The 21,381-nt window shown below is 38.9% G+C and overlaps 2 protein-coding genes and 1 pseudogene across 3 annotated transcripts; 1 reads left to right on the forward strand and 2 right to left on the reverse strand.

The window, feature by feature from the left end:
- The first annotated feature begins 2,310 nt into the window (after positions 1–2,310).
- Positions 2,311–7,280, forward strand: LOC120011939. Of its 2 annotated transcripts, XM_038863118.1 has the most exons (7): positions 2,311–2,557; positions 3,715–3,844; positions 3,962–4,020; positions 4,148–5,777; positions 5,829–5,983; positions 6,236–6,389; positions 6,495–7,280. In XM_038863118.1, the coding sequence occupies exons 2-7, from the start codon at positions 3,724–3,726 to the stop codon at positions 7,157–7,159; spliced, it is 2,784 nt and encodes a 927-aa protein (XP_038719046.1). In that variant the 5' UTR covers positions 2,311–2,557; positions 3,715–3,723; the 3' UTR covers positions 7,160–7,280. The 2 variants fall into 2 exon arrangements, with proteins under 2 accessions (XP_038719046.1, XP_038719045.1); XM_038863117.1 differs by having other exon boundaries at positions 2,312–2,557; positions 4,148–5,983.
- Positions 7,281–7,501: 221 nt separating this feature from the next.
- LOC120012023 lies at positions 7,502–12,191 on the reverse strand (annotated as a pseudogene).
- Positions 12,192–13,439: 1,248 nt separating this feature from the next.
- On the reverse strand, positions 13,440–20,877 carry LOC120013638 (AMSH-like ubiquitin thioesterase 3). Its single transcript, XM_038865520.1, has 14 exons — positions 20,559–20,877; positions 20,017–20,081; positions 19,852–19,927; positions 19,556–19,762; positions 19,195–19,286; positions 18,582–18,687; positions 18,383–18,429; positions 17,880–18,207; positions 17,645–17,734; positions 17,493–17,555; positions 16,840–16,914; positions 16,026–16,088; positions 14,995–15,047; positions 13,440–14,115 (listed from the first exon to the last, which is right to left on the reverse strand). Exons 1-14 carry the CDS (start codon positions 20,655–20,657, stop codon positions 13,941–13,943), a joined length of 1,539 nt encoding a protein of 512 aa, XP_038721448.1. The 5' UTR covers positions 20,658–20,877; the 3' UTR covers positions 13,440–13,940.
- Between the last annotated feature and the right edge of the window lie 504 nt (positions 20,878–21,381).

The raw sequence follows: 21,381 nt of genomic DNA on the forward strand, positions 1-21,381 counted from the left end.
CCATTATTAAATGAAAGCTCAATAATAATTATTGAATGAAATTTATGGGCAATTGATCCTTGTTATAAGGACAATAAACTGGAGTAATTAGTGTGACCAAATCATTTATCGGTTGAATGTAAAAAGACTCCAAAGTGACCATGATGAGCATGATGGACATAGTGCAATAAGTGTGTGTATGGGAATCCCACATTGGAAAAATACCATGTGGATGTGTTGTTTATAAGTCCAAGTGTTGTAGTAAAACTTTGGGCCCAAGGGCACCCAAGCTTTTGTAGGAGTGAGAGGCTCCACATTATGAACTTGGACTAAAACACGAGCGCGCCCGCCCGCCGAGGCGAGCGTGCGTGTGGGCCAAGCCCTTCGCAGACTTAGCCCAATAATTTCTTACATTTTTGCACTTTGTTATAAGCCCATAAGAGAGGCCCAAATGCATTGAATATGAACTGTTCAAGCCCAGCCCATGACTGGCATCTTTACCTGGTCAACCAGAGCAGTTGCAACAGCCCAAGATATGGGCTGGTGGATGCAACCTTGCTTGGTCAAATTGCCAACCCGAAAATCAGTGATTTCTCACTGATTTTTCTGGGTTGTTGTTGCTAAGCCTCCTATATAAGGAGAGCCTTGGCAGCAGCTTCAAAAGAGAAAAAAATCTTCTTCTTCTTCTTCTGTCATTCTGCTGCTCTTCTAAGTCTCGTTTTCCTTGTCTTCAATCTGTTTGAGAGTGCAATTCTAAATTGGTTCGTCTAAGTCCATTAGTATTGAAGTGCTGCTTACTAGTGGTTTGCGGAGGAGCGTTGTATCTTGGGAAGAGTCTGTCCGGAGAGCTTGGCACCAGTGGCTGGACATTTCTCTTTAAGGAGATTCGCGAAAGGCGTACCTCGCTCCCACTATTCCTATCAACTGTTTACGGTTTTTGGTATTTTAATTTAAGCATCAATTATTGAGTTCATATATGCTGATGTTACTGTTTCTGATTAATGTTACTGTTTTATTTCTGTAACTTGTTCACTGTTCATGCAATATAAATATTAATTGGTTTTTTGCATGTTATATTCCAACAGGAACTGCAAATACCTGTTCAAGTGTCTCTAAATGTGTCTAGCTAGGTACCCCATGTGGGCTGTGGGCCTGGGTCTGTACGTTTGGAGAAAACACTACAAATTTCATAGAATGTCCTTATAGTACAACATCAGTCACATTGCTTGATATAAATTTTGGTTAATCATTATTGTATTGTTCTTCATTAATGTTTTTTGAAATCATATATATTATTATTAACAAGAGAGGAGATTCCAGCATTTTTTTTTTACTTGATTAAAGACATTTTCTTCATACTCCAATATCTCTCTCGCACAAGTATACAATGGTGACTGTGGGTATGCCCGCACAATAGGGTGATATCGTCCAAATCTCGCTTGGTCATGTTAACGTATCTGGTGGTCGGGTTAATAGTCATGAATTGACTTCTCGGATATGCTTCAGTGATATGCACAAAAAGAAATGTAAATTAAGGGGTTCCCGAGATAAATCCTCAAATGAATGTCCTATTGTTTAAATTAGTTGAAATGCTACTAAGAGAGTAAAATGTGTTTGGTACTCAAAACTCTCTTTTAACAATTGAGAGTTAAGAGTTCAAGATCATTTAGTTGACATTGGAGGTCTCTTTTATATGAGTCTCGGTCGTCTGATTTTGGTAGGAATATATCTATTTCTTCAAGGAGGATTTTTCAGAGGACGAATCACGTCGTAATTCATTTTCTAATAGCAGTCCGAATCCTCTAAAGTCCTGGTTCCCTATGGTTTTTGGTCACTCAGGGATTCCAAGATGATGTTGCCTGGTAGGTAGCTCGGTGAGAGCTCGTTCAATATCTCGATAATTTGTCGACTCAGCATTTTGGTGCCACGTGTAACATCCTGGTGTCACCTATCGTCATTATTGTGGTTTTTATCATTATCACACGGTATTCTGTAATTTCAATTGGAGCTCTCAGTGTTTGAAACCATTGGCTTTATGCTGGTGTATATACATATGCATACTCCCTTCCCCATTGTTTGACACGTCTACACCACTGTAAATAATTGCCAGGTCACTCCGCTACTAACAACGTGGAAATCACGGAGTAGGGTCTTGTTCTTTGTGTACACTAAGCTGTAGCGTTATCATGGGTTCCAAGTTCCCGTTTGGAATTTGAAATCACTCCCTCTCCAAAAAGAGACGTTACAATCTTTCACCTTTAAATAATGACAATATTTCTCCACCGATTTTTTAAAACTAAAAGGGCAATTTAAAATTTTTTTTATATAAAAAAAACCAAATTTATTCTCTCTCTCGCCATTTAATTCTATTGAACTGCACTTCACTGCTCGAACACTTCCCTCTCTCTCTCAGAAATCCGTCTCTGGGAAACCTTAATTACACAACTCTCTCTCTCTCTCTCTCTCTCTCGACATAGCGGAGCCCTAACACTTTCCCCTCAGAAGTTGATGTGGATACTGAAGAGACAGATGGGGATCCAGAGGCTAATCTGATCTTTCAATCGCTGTTTCATGTAAAGTAAGTATCTTCTCGTGATTTCATCGAGAGGATTAAGGGTTTTTATATTGAATTGTTTGTTCTGTTCAAATTAGTATTTAGGTTTTCAATTTTGCTAGGTTTTTTTTTTTTTCTCCTGGGTTCTGTTTGGTTGCTCAGAAAATGTGGGAGATAGGATTTAATTTGAAAGGTTGTCTATTATTGGATTGTTTACTGCAACGCCTATGATTTTGCTGGATACAATTATAGGAGAGTGTTTTGCCATTGTTTTTTTTTACTGATTTTGCAAATAGAGGATCTTGTTTAAATCAGAGATTTTCAGATTGTTGGGGATTTAGCTTGGTAGATTGGTGTAATTTGAGCCCTTTGAAGCTGGTTTGAAGCGAATTCCAGAAGATACATCGTTGAATCTCTCAATGTTATGCTTGAATATGGAGAGAAAGTATTCTAAAGGAAAATGCAATGTCAATGTGAAGTAGAATGTCACCAATATGTACGGTATAGGTGATTTTGATCACGCTAGTCTAGTTTTACTGAAGATGAGGCCTTTTTTATTGCAAAAGTTGGAGGTGGTTTTGTGTTGCGGCAATAACGAGATAATGAGGGCCAAAGGGAGTGATTGAGTGGGGGAACCATCTTACAATTGCGAAGGTGACAGAGATGACTGGAAATTCATTTGTTTGTTTTTTATTGTTGATAGCTTGATGCATGAATTTTGATTTTATTGGAGACTTGGCTTTGATTTATGAATGGGTTGAGACAATAAGTGAATTAGGATTGTAAAGTGATGCTGCCGCCTCATCTCTATAAAATGGTGCTTGAGCATAGTTTTTACACTTTGTATCATTGGTGTGCAATGGAATTATTCTATTGCCAAATGGCAAGTCTTCATTGCAGAAAAAAGTAGAAGACTTCAAGTTCATGGTCACTAAAATGTCAGAATGGTAATTGAAAGTTACAAATATGATTGTGTTTTCCCTTGGCCTTGTCCTTCAAATAATATCTATTCATTGGGAATTATATCAATGCCTAGTGCTGAACGCAGTTAAATGGGGACAATAAACTCATTCTTTTGTGTATTTAAATAAACTTGCGGATGACATTTTTTTGATGGAATCAGTTTGTTGTTCTTCCTGTTTCCTTTTTTACCATCAATGCTAACAATGCCATGATTTTAGGTCAATACAATGGGTTTTGAGAAGGATGGTTCAAAAACTGGAGGAGGCTATGTTGGTGGTTTCTTTCAGTTGTTTGATTGGACATCAAAATCTCGGAAGAAGTTATTCTCAAGCAAGTCTGAATTACCTGGTAATATGTTTCTCTGTGCCATAAAAATATGGCTAACAATTCTTTCTTGCAATTCTTGTATGGATTACCATCTGCATTTATGACTGGATATGCCTTTTCTTTCTTCATTCTTTGTAGAACGTTCAAAACAAGGAAAGAAATGTGGTGGGAACTTGCCAACGACACGTTTTGATTTCGTAAGAATATGACCATTCGTTCAATAAATTTCATTATTTTTTCGTTCTTTTCATTCAATGAGATATGTTTACTGAATGTGTTTGTCTTTTGGATCTAAAAGACAAATTTACAACCATTTTTTCCCAGATGGATGAGGATGAAACAGGAGCAGGATCCAGCGTCAAAGGTAGTGATTATAGCTGTGCCTCATCAGTTACAGATGATGATGGATACGGAGCAAGGGCCCCTGGGGTGGTTGCCAGGCTTATGGGTTTAGATTCTATTCCGACATCTAATTTTTCTGAGTCCTACTCTACTCCCTTTTCTGATACCCAATCTCTTCGAGAAGTACGACATCACAGGAAGAATTACGATTATTCAGACCATCAAATCATGTATTCTGGAAACCTACGTAATAAAGTGGAGGGCTCTTCCCGGTACTTCATGGAGTCAAAGCCTCAAAAGATAAACAAACCCATTGAGAAATTCCAAACCGAAGTTTTACCTCCTAAATCAGCCAAATCAATTCCGATTACCCATCACAAACTTCTTTCTCCAATAAAGAATCCTGGCTTCATCCCAACTAAGAATGCTGCACATATAATGGAAGCAGCTGCAAAAATAATTGAGTCTAGCCAGCATGCTAAGGAGGCCAAGGCCAAAATGCCCCTGGTTGGATCATCTTCAGTACCACTAAGAGTTCGAGATCTGAAGGAAAAGGTGCAGGCTGCGCAGCAAATGTCTTCAGCAGACTCTTCTTCTGCATCCTTAAAAGCCCATGATCTGAAAGAGAGAGTTGAAGGTGCAAATAAAACATCCAGGCCTGCGGAAGCTTTTCAAAGGTCCTTTGAGTCAAATGCGGCCAAATATCTCAAGGGACAGCCTTTGAATAAGAGCTGGAATGGATCTGTAGATTCTTCTTTTCGGGATTCCCCTGATAGAGACCAAAGTTCTTATGGTTCAAAAAACAAAGGGAGGTCCATTTCCCTTGCAATCCAAGCAAAAGTCAATGTCCAAAGAAGGGAAGGTTTAAATCCAAGTAGCAGCCGAGGCTTGGTAGGCCTAAAAGAACCGAGTGAGGTTAAGTCAAGCATTCCCTCTAGGAGACAACCACCTACACATAAGAATTTGCATAAGAAATCTTCCACGCACAATGCATCCGGTGTTCTTAGGCAGAACAACCAGAAACAAAATTGCCGAATAGATAAAGAGAGATCAGCTCCAAAAACATCCACTTCCAACTTGTCTGCTAAAAAAGTATTGTCTGGGCATCCTTCCTATGGGCAGCAGAGAACTTTAAATAGGACAGCTGGCTCCAAAATTGGATTGAGGAAGGGTTTGGAGGAAACAGATAGTGAAAAGGGAACCACTCAGCCCAATATGAAGAACTTTCCTAGAAAGAAAAGGTCACTTGACCCTGACATACACTTTGAAAAAAATCGAGTAGCTGAGAGTGCGTTGATGGACATTGATGAGAAGCCAGTTAAATCTAGTCCAATTTTTGAAAAGCATTTTAGTTGGCCTGAAGAAAACAAAAGGAAATCCATGGATGTTGTTTCATTTACATTCACAGCTCCTCTCACACGATCATCATCAGGGCAGTTGGAGCAGAATACTAATGGTGTTGGCATGGATAATAGAGGGAAGAGATTGTTCCTTGACGCCGATGGAATGAAGTTCTCTTCGGTGGGGTATAATGTTATAGGGGGAGATGCTTTGAGTTCACTTTTGGAACAAAAGTTAAGGGATCTATCTTATGGAATTGAGTCTTCCTGCAGTGGTTCCATGAAAGTGGGATCAACTTCTAGTTCCACGTCAATTTTACAAGATGCCACATCAACTGCAAACACAGGAAGAATTGTGCCTCGGTTGCAGTACAATAAAAATCAGCATGCTCTTCATGGAGATAAACTGAGTAGCTCTTATGACTCTGACTTATTCTCCAACGATCATCCAATTTTCAGGTCTGAAAACGCGTTTCAGGTACATGATTCTGACTTTCACATCTAATCTATAAGGAAATCTCTGGGAATACAAATTCTTAGGCTGACTGATTATAAATCTGTTAGTTTAAGTTAATGATGTACTTACCACTTACCATATGGAAAACCAGTTTGCTACTCCAATATTCACTTTTTTATCTTCTCCTTAATAAGTGAGGTATTCAAAATTATTTGCCGCATACTTTGACAAAATCATTCTTAATGCAACTGATGCAATTCATGCCACTTTCAGGGAGCTGATTATGTGGATGAGGTTAACAGCAAGCATAATGATTTTAGGAAGTTGCTTGATTGTCGACTCCCCAGTCCAATCTCTATTCTTGAACCTTCTTTTTCAAATGAAAGTTGCATCTCATCAGATTGTACAAATAGTAGTAGCACAGAAGGTAAGAGTGATGCATGCTGGATGCTTAAACTTGGCTACTTTTATTACAAATCAATATATTCTTGAGTCAAGAAAGCTATAATTTACGTGACCAAATTTTTTACAGGAAGTAAACAGTGTTCGTCAGTGCAAGCTGTAGAAGTACTTGGCTTGAGTTCTTTAAAGAAGTTAAACTGCGTAGAGGCTGATATAGAATTATCAGATTCTGCTTCCTCTATATCAACCGGAGGTGTACCTGGAAAGCATTTGGATACAATAACTGTTACACATTCCACAAAATCAACTCCATGGGACCTAGAATATGTGAGGGAGATACTTTGTAATGTAGAACTGATGTTTAAAGACTTCACATTAGGCCGGTCTCGTGAGATCATCAACCCTCATCTGTTTGAGCAGTTAAACAGTAGAAGAGGGAGTTCTGAAACTGTTCATGGCGTGTCTAAGCTACAGCGGAAGTTATTATTTGATTGTGTGAGTGAATGCTTAGACCTAAGATGCAGGCGTTATGTGGGAGGGGGATGCAAGTCATGGGTGAAAGGGACAGCAACAGTGAGAAGAAAGGATCGGTTGGCAGAAGAAGTTATTAAGGAGATTTCTGGTTGGAAAGGAATGGGGGATTGCATGGTGGATGAGCTTGTGGACAAAGACATGAGTCAATATGGAAGATGGTTGGACTTTGAAGTTGATGAATTTGTACTTGGAGTGGAAGTTGAGAGTCAAATTCTTGATTCTTTGGTTGATGAAATGGTTATTGATATCTTGCAGTTTTAATTAATGCCTTGAAGGATTATGATTGCTCAACCTCAGTGCAAGTCTCCTCCTTTGTTTTCTGTTGATGATCTTGTCATTGTAATTACTGCTTCATTTATTCCTAAACCATTCTATTCCTTTTGAGTTCTTATAACATCCAGTTCTTGCTAACATTGCAAAGTTACTCCAACCAAGTTTTCTGAATAAAATGGAACTGTTCTATTTCAGGGCAGCATTCATAACAGTAAACCAATCCGAGTCCTCAAACTAATAAGGGTATATGATTATGTTTCCATCTAAAACCAGCAGCAGAAAAGAATTGAGCTTGGAAGATTTGAGCAAATATTCTATTTTGAAATCCAATTAAGGGAAACACAAAAGAATATGATAAAATTCAACCAAACTCCTGCAGCAAAAGTGCCCACAGAGCATGCATTTGAAAAAATCAATCTAGAAACATAAGTGGCCTCGTAAAGCCTGTACAAGATATAAAATTTACAACCAAACTATACAGAATTTCAACATCAGTTAGCACTAATTGCATAAGAACTCATCCTCGCCGTTTACTAAGACGCCAAGAATTTGGCTCGTTATATCCATCAAACAGAGGCTCAATGCGTTCTTGTCGCTTGCGTTTGCTTAATTTTGTGGGCTCAGCAACCTTGAAGAACCTTGGTGCCAGTTCCGTAAGCCACAAGGGATCAATAACTATTACTTCACTCCTTTGAGGTCGTCACCAGCTCGTTGTAGATAACCCAGCTCGGCTGCCTTTGAAATAGAGCACTGCTAGGGTGGATAAAAACTGGCTGGTTTTCAACTAGGGTCCTATAACCCTCCTGTGGGTCCTTTGGAGCTGCATGGAAGAAGAACCCTGCAGTGATCGCCTTCCTGATCTTTGTAAAGTTCTTTCCAGCACTCACAATGTCCAACTTGTATTTGTCCATGATGGAGAGAAGCTGTTTTCTGACATCCTCTGCCCTCTTCAAGGATCGAGACTGGACAAAGTTCTCAAAGCACCAACGTCCTGAGAAATTATTTGCTTTCCAAGCCTCGTAGACAGCAAGTAAAGTCAAATGGTCTCCCTCAGGTTGGAAAAACTTGGCTCTCTTCTGATCTGCTTGAGCTTGTTTTTCTCTCGGCCGGTAGAAGATGTTCCCAGTTTGAATCATCGCAATTATTGTTATGATTTCATCACTACACCCACGATCAACGCTGGCTAGTAACATTTTAGACTGAGGAGGATCCAGAGGAAAATCTGCCATTTTTCTACCCAATTTAGTGAGAAGCCCCTCTTCATCCAGAGCTCCTAGGCTGTACAGTTATTCCATGGCAGAAATGAGAGCTTGGTGTGAAGGTGGATCCATAAAGTCGAAAGACAGGAGATCATTTATTCCCATGGCTTTCATTGTCAGCGTATTATGTCCTAGATTTATCCTCTGGATTTCTGGAATTGTGGTAGGGGACATTTCATTGCAATAGGCACTCTCAGTGTAGAGGCGGTAACATTTTCCAGGCCCAGTACGCCCAGCACGCCCCTTCGTTGCTTGGCTGATGCTTGTGAAATTGGTGTTATGACCAGTGAATCAAGCCCTTGCTTCGGATTATACACATTTTGTTTTGCAAACCCAGGATCAACCACATAATGTATACCATCTATAGTTAAAGAAGCCTCAGCTATATTGGTGGCCACCACCACTTTCCTCTTCCCTGAGAGAGCAGGTTCAAAAATCCTTGACTGCATTTCAATAGGAAGGGCGCTATAAACAGGCAAAATAATCAACTCAGGAACATTTTTACCGAGTCCTTTGATCCTCTCATAAAGAGACTGGCATGCAAAATCAATCTCCTCCTGACCAGTCAAGAAGAGAAGTATGTCACCTTCAGGGTTCTGTCAAGTGGATCTGTAGGACAGTGATCAAAGCAGCATCCAGATAATCACTTTCTTGCTCTTTTGCATAGAGTATCTCCACTGGAAAAGTTCTCCCAGGAATTGCAAAGATACTACAGTTAAAGAAATACCCTGAAAATTTCTCTGCATCTATTGTGGCAGATGTGACAATCAATCGAAGATCAGGTCTCCGGTTAACAAGCCGCTTCAGTAATCCAAAAAGAACATCAGTATGTATAGTCCTCTCATGAGCTTCATCAAGCATTATAACAGAGTACTGTGAAAGATACTCATCAATCAGGATCTCCCTAAGAAGCATACCATCGGTCATATACTTGATCACGGCATCTGATCCAGTGCAATCCTCGAAACGAATAGCATAACCAACTTCCTCCCCAAGACGACAACCGAATTCTTCTGCGACCCTCTTAGCAACAGACGTAGCAGCCACCCTTCGTGGTTGAGTACACCCTATCTTACCCCTTGTGGTGTAACCTGCCTCAGCGAGATATTGTGTTACCTGGGTAGTTTTACCTGAGCCAGTCTCACCAATGACTACAAGAACTTGATTGTCATGCACGGCCTGAATCAACTCTTTCTTTAATTTGTAAATTGGCAAGCTCTGCCTTTGTTCCTGGATGGAGAGGTTTGATCTCTGCCCAAATGTCAACGATTTTCCAAAAGCATCCTTCTTCCATTCAGGCATGCCATGAACTGACAACCCAACACCTCTAAGCTCCTGTGCAAGATGTCTCTCACCAGTCTCTGGCATTGGGTCTTCCCAAGGACGGTTAAGATCCTTTGGTATTGAATCAAGCATTGCCCTATGCTGCTGTTCCCGAACTTCTCTCCTTTCTTTTATGAGGGCAGATTGGAGTGCCGCTGCACGACTTAACGATCCTTCCGGATTCTTAAATATCTTCACTGGTGACATATCTACAGATGACCTGGTCTGGCCTTGCAGAAAAGCTGGTTCATCATCCTCATTCAGCTCAATCTCAAGCTCTTCTTCAGGATCCTCTTTCTGATATAATACTCCATCTGCTTCTTCTTCATACATTAAATATTCTTTAATGCTCAAAACCCCTGAAGCAATCAACTGTTTGGCCTCCCATCTCTCGGGTGAGCTCATTCTTTTTAGCGGCGTGCATGATAGAACGGCATCCATCTCCTCCACCATCCTAATCTCTGAAAGTCCAGTCCTTGTAGCTGACCCATCCTTGTACCCTGAAGGGCTGCTCCTAAATGTATTATCCTCTGAACTCTTCTTAAGCGGAAGCAAATCCTTACCAGTTTTTTGATCAACATCTCTCATTGACAAACTCAATTTTTGGCCTGAAAACGAAATTAACTTTACATAAACCTCCTAATCCCGCTTCACAACATCCTTTGCGTTCCCAATTCTCCTATTTGCAATCTGAGAAACATGAACCAAACCCTCCTTCCCTCTAAAGTCACTCAATTGGACAAAACAACCAGTGCTCATCACTTTCGTTACCCTTCCTTTATACACCTTGTGTAATTCAGGTTCATCTGCATAGTACTGCCCATTCCTTCGGCCCCTATCATGCGCACCATCCTGTCTAACATCTTTGTCCGCGTTGTAACAATCTCTTCCATGCCTGTTACGCCGATCTTTGTACCTCTCTCTGTCTCTGAGCATATCTCCATCTCTCCTGCCTCCACTGTCCCTATGCCTATCCGACTCTTTCTCTCTTTGGTGGTTACTAGCCTCCATCGTGATATCCTTTTCGAGCTCCTTCATTCTTTCCTTACTACTCGCAATAGCTAAGGCGCCATAACTCGTCTTCTTAGCATAATCTACGCATTCCTTCTCCGGCGTAGGGTTCGGCCGGAGAATTGCGTGAATGATCGTCAGAAGAGTACGAACGAAGTAATCGGGCACCTCAAACCTATAATCCTTCAACTTCTCATCAAATTGGTCGAAATTCTCAGAGTTCGAACCCAATTCAGTGATGAACTCGGCTAATACAACATCATTAGAACCAACATGTGTTTCGAGTTCGCTGCAGACTTTAGAAACGAGGGAGAAGTACTCGAGCTTCGTCATAGTGTCGTTTAAGGCGGCCATTAAAACTCTATGAATAACAATGGAAACACAAGAGGGTTAAAGTTAGGGTTTTCTTGCCTCCGCTAATTTGACACAGGCAGATACAATTATCGGTTCGATCCTCCCGCTTCGGTTGGAATCGTGCCTCTCGCTTGCAGAAACGCTGATCACAATCTGGAATCGCAAAAATAAAATACAGGACGGATTGTTGCAGACCGTATATATATATACAGTGGGAATTAGGATTCGAAATACTGAATCCTGTTGTGATTAGGATCAAGGATTCCATGAGGGAGTAGAGTAGGAGTGTAAACCAAGCCGAATGACTTGCAGAATACAGAGATATCTAGAGAGCTTTAATCACACCCCACTTTAACTAAGGATGCCTCGATTTACTTTGACTTTGCATTGATTTCGTATATTTTAAGATCTAGGCTTAAAACACCCATAATACTCCAAGCCTTTGAAGCTCAGAACAGGGGAGAGTGATTCTGTCAATGGAGAACCTAAGTCGCGATGGAGAACGGAAGGTACAACGCTCTGGAGCACGGAGGGAGAGCTATGGTGATGCCGTCATCTACACATTAGCTAGAGAAAAGCTTCCGACCTCCGCCCTTCGGCCACATCAGGGTTAGAATTCTTGAGATCTAAAACTGCAGTCACAGAACCATCACCAACCTGCGTTCTGTGGAACTTCGAAGTTTTCTTTTGTTGCTTACCCCCACCACTCACATCGGGTACCACTGGTTTGGCCCCTCCCATTTGCTTGCAGACTGGCATTGTAGGCATCAACCAGCTCTTTCCGCTTCTGAACATCTGGACAAAGCATGGCCAACTCAAGAACAAGATGTGACAAACTGTCCACAAGTATCTTTTCAAGAGCAGCACGTATCTTTTCAACCAAAGCTAACAACTGTTCATTATCTGAAAGATTAGGGGCTGATGCAGAGTGGTTGATCTCGCCGGTATTGCCCAACTTAAATGAAGAATTAGATGCTGCCTCCCGTTCCTCTGTTTTTTCAGCTTTGTTTTGTGTATGGGGTACATTTCTAAAAAGTATGATATTTTATGTGCCTTTTGGTGTCGTTAGAAAATTTTAAAAAGATTTGGATTGTTATTAATAAGGAATGTCTTTAATACAAATCAGGTGTGACTAAAACTCTCCAAAACTTTTTTATTCAGATGCTCAAGGTCCAAGGACGAGGGAGATTCCAGCCCAAGATGATTCTTGGCGAGCCCATATCGGGCTGTCTAATGACTCTAATCTAGTAAACTCCCTCCAGATATGAATTCGTAGGCCCATTGATATGGTTAAAGCCCAAGAAGACTCATGGTGGGCCCATGTCTGCCTGTCAATTGTCAACTAAGCTACACCACCTCCCAAATGGGCCAAATCACAACAGTACGCAAATGATTTTGCTAAGTTGAGTTTGTCGACCACGTCGTTGTCTCCAAATCTAATTCAATTTATAATTTTATTTTAATTATTTGCTGAAAATGTTATTGACAGATATTGAAGGGAATGGCATGCACAAAGAAGGGCAAAAGGAGGTCGATTTTTTTGACATAAATTTAACCAAACCAACAATTACCTTGTGATCAAGGGTTCAATCCTTGTGGGTAACATTTGTGTGAATTATGTGAGTGTGCGTGAGTTATGTGTATAAGTTAGAGGGATACATATGTGATACATGTGTGTGTTTCTATTGTCAGATTAAAAAAAAAAAATTAGTTATTTCAATTATTGATCAATACTATTATAGAAATATGTAAATTTTTTTTAAAAAATAACCGACCAATCAATTCCTTAGAACCCTACCACAGAGTCCATTCCGGTCCACGAATTTTAAAGGTCAATCTTGGAGCTTTTAGTTATAGTTTCCCCCCAACAATTTGGGATTTGCCTATCCGCCAGAGCAAAAATTCAATAAAATTCTGTTAACAAGAATGGTATCATATCATTAGCTTTGTTGTAGCTTTCAAGGTTCAATGCAATAGGAATAATAGAACGGAAGTATGGTGTTCGGCAGGAAAATTCACGAACCATTAAAGATTCACAAGCTATCAATCCTGGCTGAGTTGCCAACAGGTCTTCATAAATTATCACTAAAACATTCTTCTCCACCTGGTCTTTAAACTCTGGATGTGGTCCGAATATATAGGAAAAACTTTTCAAGGCCTGTCGCAGTACTAGGTGTGCAACTGGCAATAATGGACTCTCTAACAATCTCATACAACAAAATATATGGATTTCTGCCATAGAATGAAACCATGGGGATGGTATCTTCTTCTCATCACACTGAATCACAAACTAACGGAGAAAGCCTTGTATCGCATAAAAATATCAAACACTTGCATATATGCTTTGAGATTAATTTAACATAGAGATATGCTAACATCTAATACAATAGTCAGTCAGCTATTAGAATTGCATGCTTCTGAAAAGAATTGAAAATCACAGGGTATGCACAAAAGATATAGTGAAGCATACCTAGAAGTTGAAAAGCACCAACAGCGTGTCCCCGCGATCCAACTTCTATATCGAGTATCCTTCAAATTACATCTTGATAATCACAACTATTGAAAGCTCAAAATGGCGACACTAATTACACAACAATTTACAGTGACACGTTGGGTAACCATATATCCTGTGAAGGCTAACAAAATATGATGGTTTTCGAAAGAAACAAAAACAAAAAACAAAAAGAACATCAAGATAACTGAGCTCTAGTTCCATCATACTTCTGATTCATATTTTCTTTTAAATTTACATGTTGATAATGCGTAACTTATGAGAAAACTGGTTTCCTGTAGTCAATTCATGATGGTAAAGGATTCAGACCTTAACGAAGATCAATCACATGAAATTTTAACTTTTCATTCATATAGACATGAGAACAATGCTCATAAATTGGGTTCCCATCTGAGGGCTCTTCATGGGGATGAAAACCCCGCTGCTGGCAATTACGAATCACGGAGACACCACCAGGATCAGACAGATGAAATATACCATGTGGACTGCATTACCACAGTGGATGTGTTAAATGCAAGGAAATATAATAATAATATACCTACATTTTAAATCATGTGATGATAAAATCTATGATTACAGTATCTTCGTGGTTTCAATGTTATTGTTATATATGTTTGACATCACCAACTGCAGTATCATTCAATTCAGAACCAAAAATGGCCCTGCATTGGTTGTGGGTTGGAATTTCAAACTTAATTCACACTCTACGGAAAGGGCAGCCTTTTACTGTTTACAAACCATATCGCCAGCATCCAAGCACAAATTACAGCAGAACACAATCCAAATGACTAAATTCCTTCTTTATGGACATTTTCCACTCCTCCATACTTATTATTATGCATAACTATACAAGTGGACAAATGACTCACAGAAAACTAATAACTGATACAAGCATTGCCCAACTAAAAGTGGTACTGCTCCAACCATCCAGTTCAAGAGTAAATGACCATGTAAAACATGGATTATCAGGTGCATTGAAGAAACAATTATGAGAATAATCATACACTAAGCAAACTCGTCAAATGAAAGTTTCCTGCAGTACTGAATGAACGTCAAATGAAAGTTTCCTGCGGTACTGAATGAACAAAGCAGTGGCAACTGTGGCCAAAACCAGTCTAGTACACTCACCCCCACCAACACTCCACTCAAAAGAAAAACCTTATTAACAAATTCTATTTTTCAGGCGAGCCTTCAGTATTTTTTTTAAATTACTATTAGTCCCTACCAAAATTGATGCTTGTCTAACTGAAGGATACGAATTCCAAAAATGACAAGCAGTAATTGACATTACTCCCTTCCATTTATGAACTCAAAGAAATTGCCAACCAGGATATAGGGACATATAAAAAGGAAAGAAAAGCTACCTTCTCTCATCTGTTGGGGCCATAACTATTGCAATTGCTTCTGGTAACATTATCTGGGCCAAAAGAAAAAGATCAAAATAAAAGTTTCAGTAGTCCACAAGATACTATAAGAAAACTACAGATCCTCAAACTGAGTCCTAATATGAGCAGAAGGTCCAAATTGCAATAGTTATGAACAATAGAGTTCCACAACTACTGCAACTTGTGATAGTCATTTTGCATGAGCTGGCTGAGAAACAAACACCACTTGGTTAAGTGGTAGTTTCTACCCAATCACCCATGAGGTCATGGATTCATGTCCCCCCTTCCCCATTGCCCAAAAGTTGGGCCAGACAATAGGGAAAAAAAGAGAGCTGGCCGAGAGTTTGTTAAACAGTAGAAACAATTTTAGGTTATTACAAAGACCAATGTAAAAGGGGGAGATTTTATGTTTTCAGCTTTTCGCAATTATACATTAATGTAAATAAATGGTGGGAATCTTAGTTCTTCAAAGTTATTTAACTCTTCAAAGTCTAACTCACTCCAAAAGAGATATAAGCATCACTTCCTTAAAGGCAAAATGTGTATCATTACAGCATCTAATTATATGATTGACTTTCCACCAAAATTATTCATCAAGATCGGAAAGCTATCAACCGTACACCATGAAGAACATCTAAAGAAACACAAGTACTCCAATCTTCCCACCAGCCTTTATCATCTCTGACTGTTGAGAATCTTAAGACTCATGACATAAACATGATGCCAGACAGTAGTGGAATTCCTATGGGCAGCTTTTGTTAATTTAGGGATAAAACAGTTTGTGAGAGTAGGTAGTGAAGAGAATTCTAGGGTTTGGGAATGCAAAAATATGGTCAAACAATTTGACAAAACTAAGGCAAAAACCTAAAGCCCGTTCCATCAAAGAGACTATTAGATATTTGCCCCTCATATTAAATACAAAAGATTACCCTAATAATGAATTAAAGTTAGACGAACATTATTTCTCATTCAGCATTAGAAAATTTTGCAGAGGCAAATGTTACGGTTACCTGATATGAATAATGAGTGTGTAAATCAACCGACGACATGAAACAGGTCTGCGAAGGGTGTGTCTGAAATCCAAGTGAAAAGTGATGTAAGTTCAATACAAGAATAAAGTAGACATAAAATCCACAGGAAAAGATATGTATTCCCAAAAATTTCCATTTTCTCAGGCAGAATTTCAGATGGTAATTATACAAGCGTCTCCCAGAACCAACCTCTCTTTGACGGGATGGAAAGGTACTTCCCCAACCCCACCTCCAAGGAGGAGCCATGTGCATGTGAGTTATTAACCTTTATTTATGCAAGTGTCTACACTACATGGTGTAATTATCGACAAACAACGTCTAAGTAGTTTACGCAGCAAAAGAAAAAAATCAGATCATCTCAAAATATAGAGCAATATGATACTTTTATGATAGCATGATTTCCAATTTTTAAGGAACAATCTGATCATGAAGCCAACAGACATCTGACAACTTGAGTGGATTAGTAGAAGAGTAATTCGTGCTTAAGTTCCAGATTTTAAGGGCACTACATCACCAGTGGAACTGTGGAAGGGATAATCATAAACGAACAAAGAAACCATTCCGTGTCAATATCGAGTTAATCAACATATTACTTCTTCATTGCTTTGCCCAAACTGTCCTCAAGAAACCAACACCCAGAAGTAAATAATGGACACAGTTTTTTTGCAAGTTTAGCAGCCAATAGGAAAAGCTTGCTTCTAACAGGAAGCAAATTAGAATATAGAACGCAGTACAACCACGTCAGCAGAATCACATATAAATACCATTCTCTAAAAACTATTGAACCACTTACATGAATCCAGCCAAGTGGGAAAAGTGACAATCGGTCTTGAACTTCAAATATTTCTTCTTCATTCAAAGTTTGACACTGAAAATATAATAATATTTCAAACACATGACCATGAAACACAAACAAGTACAAGAAAACATGCTGATGCCTAAGTTAAAAGCAGACAGAAATGATTGCTTTCAATCAAATGGCAACTCATATTAAGTTAATTTTGCACGGCATAACAAGTATATATGCTAGTTAGAATTTAAATTTTTTTGCATGTCATCTGGAATCCGAAAGGGGGAAAACATACAAAGAAAGGAAGTAGGATTTAAGGAACAGTGCAATTTAATCAGGGGATGGATGCTTAAAATAATTTCTTAGAAAGGAAATAGGATTTACTTTGATGATGAGAATGCAAATGCACCTAACCGAGGGGAATAAAAACACTAATCTTGATATCCAAGAATCACCAATTTAACAAGCAAGATTGTCTTGTTGTCATAACAACTTCAGAACCATCTTTCAAAATATCTCAGTTAATCAAAGCAGATGGAACACAATACAACATAATGGAAAGAAGCTATCTGCAGGGACATGAAGGGAAATGCTAAATGAACCTGAAACACATAGCAGTAGATGGAGAAGAAACTTCTATAAAAATTATGTCATACCGAATCAGAAGTTGACTCTTGCTTTGGGATTATAAGTGTAGTGATTTGGAAAACCCTGTTTTGCTACACCCACAACAAATTGACAGTATAAGAAACCATGTTGAAAAGCTTTCATGCCTAAACTTCAAATTTCTTCACAAAAGACATCCTACCAATGAACCAGCAAGAACGCCACATGTTTCTAAATTCTTCATAGTATTTGCCCGAGCTAATCTCAAGAAGTCTTCCATCATATTCACAGACTGCAGTAAATCAAAATTGAACATTAAGAGACCCCTACCATACTCATCAAGAATGTTAAGCATTTAGTCAGGGAAGAAAAAAACTTAAAAAGAATGAGAGAAATGTCGTTAGGATATGTAAAAGAAGAATAAACAGTAGACATACAACATGTAAATCTTGATAAGAATTAGGGCTTGGCGACCCATCCGAACAAGGTTTCACGGGTCCAGGTCTCGGATCAGCAACTCTTGATGGAGGAATTGGAGTTAAGTCCTGCACTTGAGCAAGAACAGGAGGAGGAGACGGTTGCTTGATACTGACAAACTGGAAAGGATCTTCCCTAGCCTCGTTTATTAAAAGAGAAGACAAATCGTCTGCAGGATGTGACCATCTACCATCATCTAAGGAGAGAACTGATTCCATTGCAGATCCAGCACCTCCAGGCTCACCATCTCTTATTGTCAAGATTTCATGTTGCCCATCCGGAATCAGGCTATTATCATTGGTAACCAAAATAAGACCAGGTTACATTAAGCCACATTTTAGAAAGAAAATTGAGTATCAAAGGAAGCATCTTGGACTCATAATCATATAAGCGAACTGGGCAAAATCTGATAAGGCACGAAGTTGGAGATTATGGTATGGATGAATCTTGTAATGGTACTGACCTGGAATTTTCAGTAGAAGTTAACTCACTGCTGCTTGGATATTGGACCTGTATTACACAACAGAACCAACAGTTCATGAGAGTTTCTAAAGTGTACAGCATTGACACACACAGACAGAGGGGGACGGGGATATAGAGAGAGAAAAAGAAGAAGGGGAGGAGGAGCAAGGAATGACAAGGAGTCTCCAGATATAAATTACCTTAATTTGTGAACTAGGTCCTAGCCACTGGCCCCGAAGACCATTTGGACCTAAAAATGAGTGTCGAGACAAGGTCTCTTGCTTCGGAAGAGGCATGTTAAGGTTTCTGCATTATATCCACAAACTGGTATAGTTAGGACAAGTCTGCATTAGATTTTAAAAGCAACCACAACTGAAGGTAAAGCAAGGCATAATCCAGCATTCTCATATTAAAATACAACATAGCGTAATTCAAGAACATAAAGGATAACATAAAAAAGAGCAGCAAAAAGCAACTGATGTAAAATGCCAAGGAGAATTTTGTGCATCTAATTAATTAAACTAATTGCCAAAGGCTCAAAGCAACAAAAATATACGTTAGAAGCAAAACAAAGCATCTAGGATCTAGGTAACCGATCAAGCAAGCACGAGAGTAGATCTTTCCAACCTAAGAAAACCATACAGGATATCCTGTACTGAATGAATTAATTTCATTGTCACAGGCTCTTAGCCATCAACATACGAAATTGAGAAGTAAAATGAAGCTCTTTTGATAAGAACTGCCTTAGTAAGACACAGAAGTGGATCATTTAGAGAGTCGATGCTAACTGACTCATAAGAAGGATATACTCACAGCTTCTGGAATTGGTTGTCCATCTGCAAGGGATATGAATGAGCTTGATTACTGCCATAGTTCAATGAAGAATTTGATGCCATAATAGCAGACTGCAGCAAAATAAAGATGAAAATTCAAACTACAAACTTCCACCAGAAAGCAAGTAAAAAAGAAATCATACAAGTCAAACAATCATAGGTAAAGCTTCCAGAAAACTACGAACAAATAAACTGGATTAACTATACATTCAAAATGCAACTTGTGTGACCGAAAATCCACATTGAAAACAACTTTAATTCTGAACAAGATAACATATGAGCAACTTTGCCATAGCAATGAGACAATTTCACATTGATGGTGCAATTGTTTTTTGTGGTACCCGTTTGATATCCCCGTTTAAGTAAGATTTTGTGCTGACTGGGGGCTGTTGCCATTCCAAAGAAGATGCTTCCAAACCACCACTAATTCTTTTAGAATCATCAAGTTCAAGCAGTTGAACTCCAGAATGAGCTTTGTTAAGTTCATCAACTTGACGTTGAAATTCAGGCTTCAATGATTCAAGCTCGTCTAGCACAGGAATCAATCTCTGGAAAACAATGCAAGAAAGAAACCACACCATTATATTCCACATGAAACACAAAACAGCGTAACCACAAGAACAAATATATACCAAACCTTTTTATAAGCTGATCTTTCTTTTGGATTTAAACGTTGGTAATCCCGATGGCATGGTATGGTTTCAGATACCAAACTGAAAATATCAAATACAAGTGCATGTTGATGAATTATGTACCATAAATTCGGAATTATGTAAAAACTAAATAGGATAAATCTATTTACCTTGAATATCTAATAAGGATGATATACAAATCTACAACATTCTTCTCCTCTCGGTAAATGTTTGCCTGAAAATAATAATCAGATCCCAATTACGAAAAAAATTACAATTAATTAGAAATTCCAAAACAAATTCTGCTTGATGAGCTCCTATGTGGTCCAAGCAACAACAAATGAGTGATTCAAAACGCATTGCATTAAAATGAGGACGGTGTACCATAGTTCATAAATCAAGTGAATGAGCAATGTTAATAAGATACAAATAAATATCATTCTAAGCTATCAAAGATACAAATAAACTTTCCAGGAATTAATAAGACTTATAAGCAATGATCATTAGTTACAATTTCGAAGTTAAGCAAAGGAGCATCAAAATCAGTACCATATAGTTTGTCCTCTAGACAACAAATACGCTAAAAAAAGCCCTAACAATCTCAGTCGCAAATAGAAGTCCGAGATGATTATCATAGAGAGCACATCAAGATCTACTAACGCGAGAGGATTACAAATTGCGATTGGGAAGAAAATCGAATTGTAGAACGAACCTGTCTGAGGAGATTATCGGCGATACGATAGTAATTCCGGAGAGGAATCCGATTGTCGACCTCGACCTTTCGAGCGATCGAGTTTACATTAATCTTCATCTTGTACGTCTGCTTAAAATTCTTCGGCCAAAATTGCCAATTCACTGCATAGCTCCTGTCGAAACGCCGGTAATTCTCACGTTCGCTTCTCGTTGAACACCTGAACGTGCGAGCGAAGACAACCTCGTTGTTTCGAAGAAGGAAGCTTTTGATTCCTATGTCGACATGGCGAGTGCAGAAGAGGGGTTTTTAGTTAAATACGTTATTAGCCTCTGATCATCAGCGTTGATTTTCTCGACATTCCGGCTCAATCTGTCGGACCGGTCCGTCTGCCCAGTTATGAAAAAACTAATTTAAATTACTTAAAAAGTTAAAATTAAAATCAAGAGTGAAATGGTAAGACTCTACAAATATGACAGAGAGCATATATTGTGAAAGCTTAACGTCAGTGTAGTACCAATTTGGGAAGCTTCGACAAAAGTTAATGATGTGGTTTAAAGATTTGAGTGAGAGAAGAACTTTTAAAAATTGAGAGTGTTAGATACCTTCAAAATTGATTGTATTAGTTTAATGTGACCATATTTCTTGTATTTGAAGACTACTCACTCACACGACCCACCACTGACAGTCTAGCATGTGGATGTTGAGCTGGACAAACTTTAAGCCTTTGTTTGGTTAGATTGTATACTTGTGGAAGAGCTTCTTGGGTTATGGGCTCGTGTTGGGTCGACTGATGTTAAGATTGTACAAAAATTACGGATATAATCGATAGCCAAATTGATTG

This window comes from Tripterygium wilfordii, chromosome 13 (genome assembly GCF_013401445.1).
Source record: "Tripterygium wilfordii isolate XIE 37 chromosome 13, ASM1340144v1, whole genome shotgun sequence".
NCBI classification, from domain to species: domain Eukaryota; kingdom Viridiplantae; phylum Streptophyta; class Magnoliopsida; order Celastrales; family Celastraceae; genus Tripterygium; species Tripterygium wilfordii.

Bases quoted from the DNA above. Each gene is read 5' to 3' on its own strand.
- LOC120011939 (XM_038863117.1), top strand. From the start codon at position 3,724: ATGGGTTTTGAGAAGGATGGTTCAAAAACTGGAGGAGGCTATGTTGGT. The intron at 4,021-4,147 runs GTAAGAATATGA...ATTTTTTCCCAG, and splicing joins CAACGACACGTTTTGATTTC to ATGGATGAGGATGAAACAGG. The intron at 6,390-6,494 runs GTAAGAGTGATG...AATTTTTTACAG, and splicing joins AAATAGTAGTAGCACAGAAG to GAAGTAAACAGTGTTCGTCA.
- LOC120013638 (XM_038865520.1), bottom strand. From the start codon at position 20,657: ATGAAGATTAATGTAAACTCGATCGCTCGAAAGGTCGAGGTCGACAAT. The intron at 19,763-19,851 runs GTTTGGTATATA...ATTGTTTTCCAG, and splicing joins AAAGATCAGCTTATAAAAAG to AGATTGATTCCTGTGCTAGA. The intron at 18,430-18,581 runs GTAATTTATATC...TGTGTAATACAG, and splicing joins GACCTAGTTCACAAATTAAG to GTCCAATATCCAAGCAGCAG.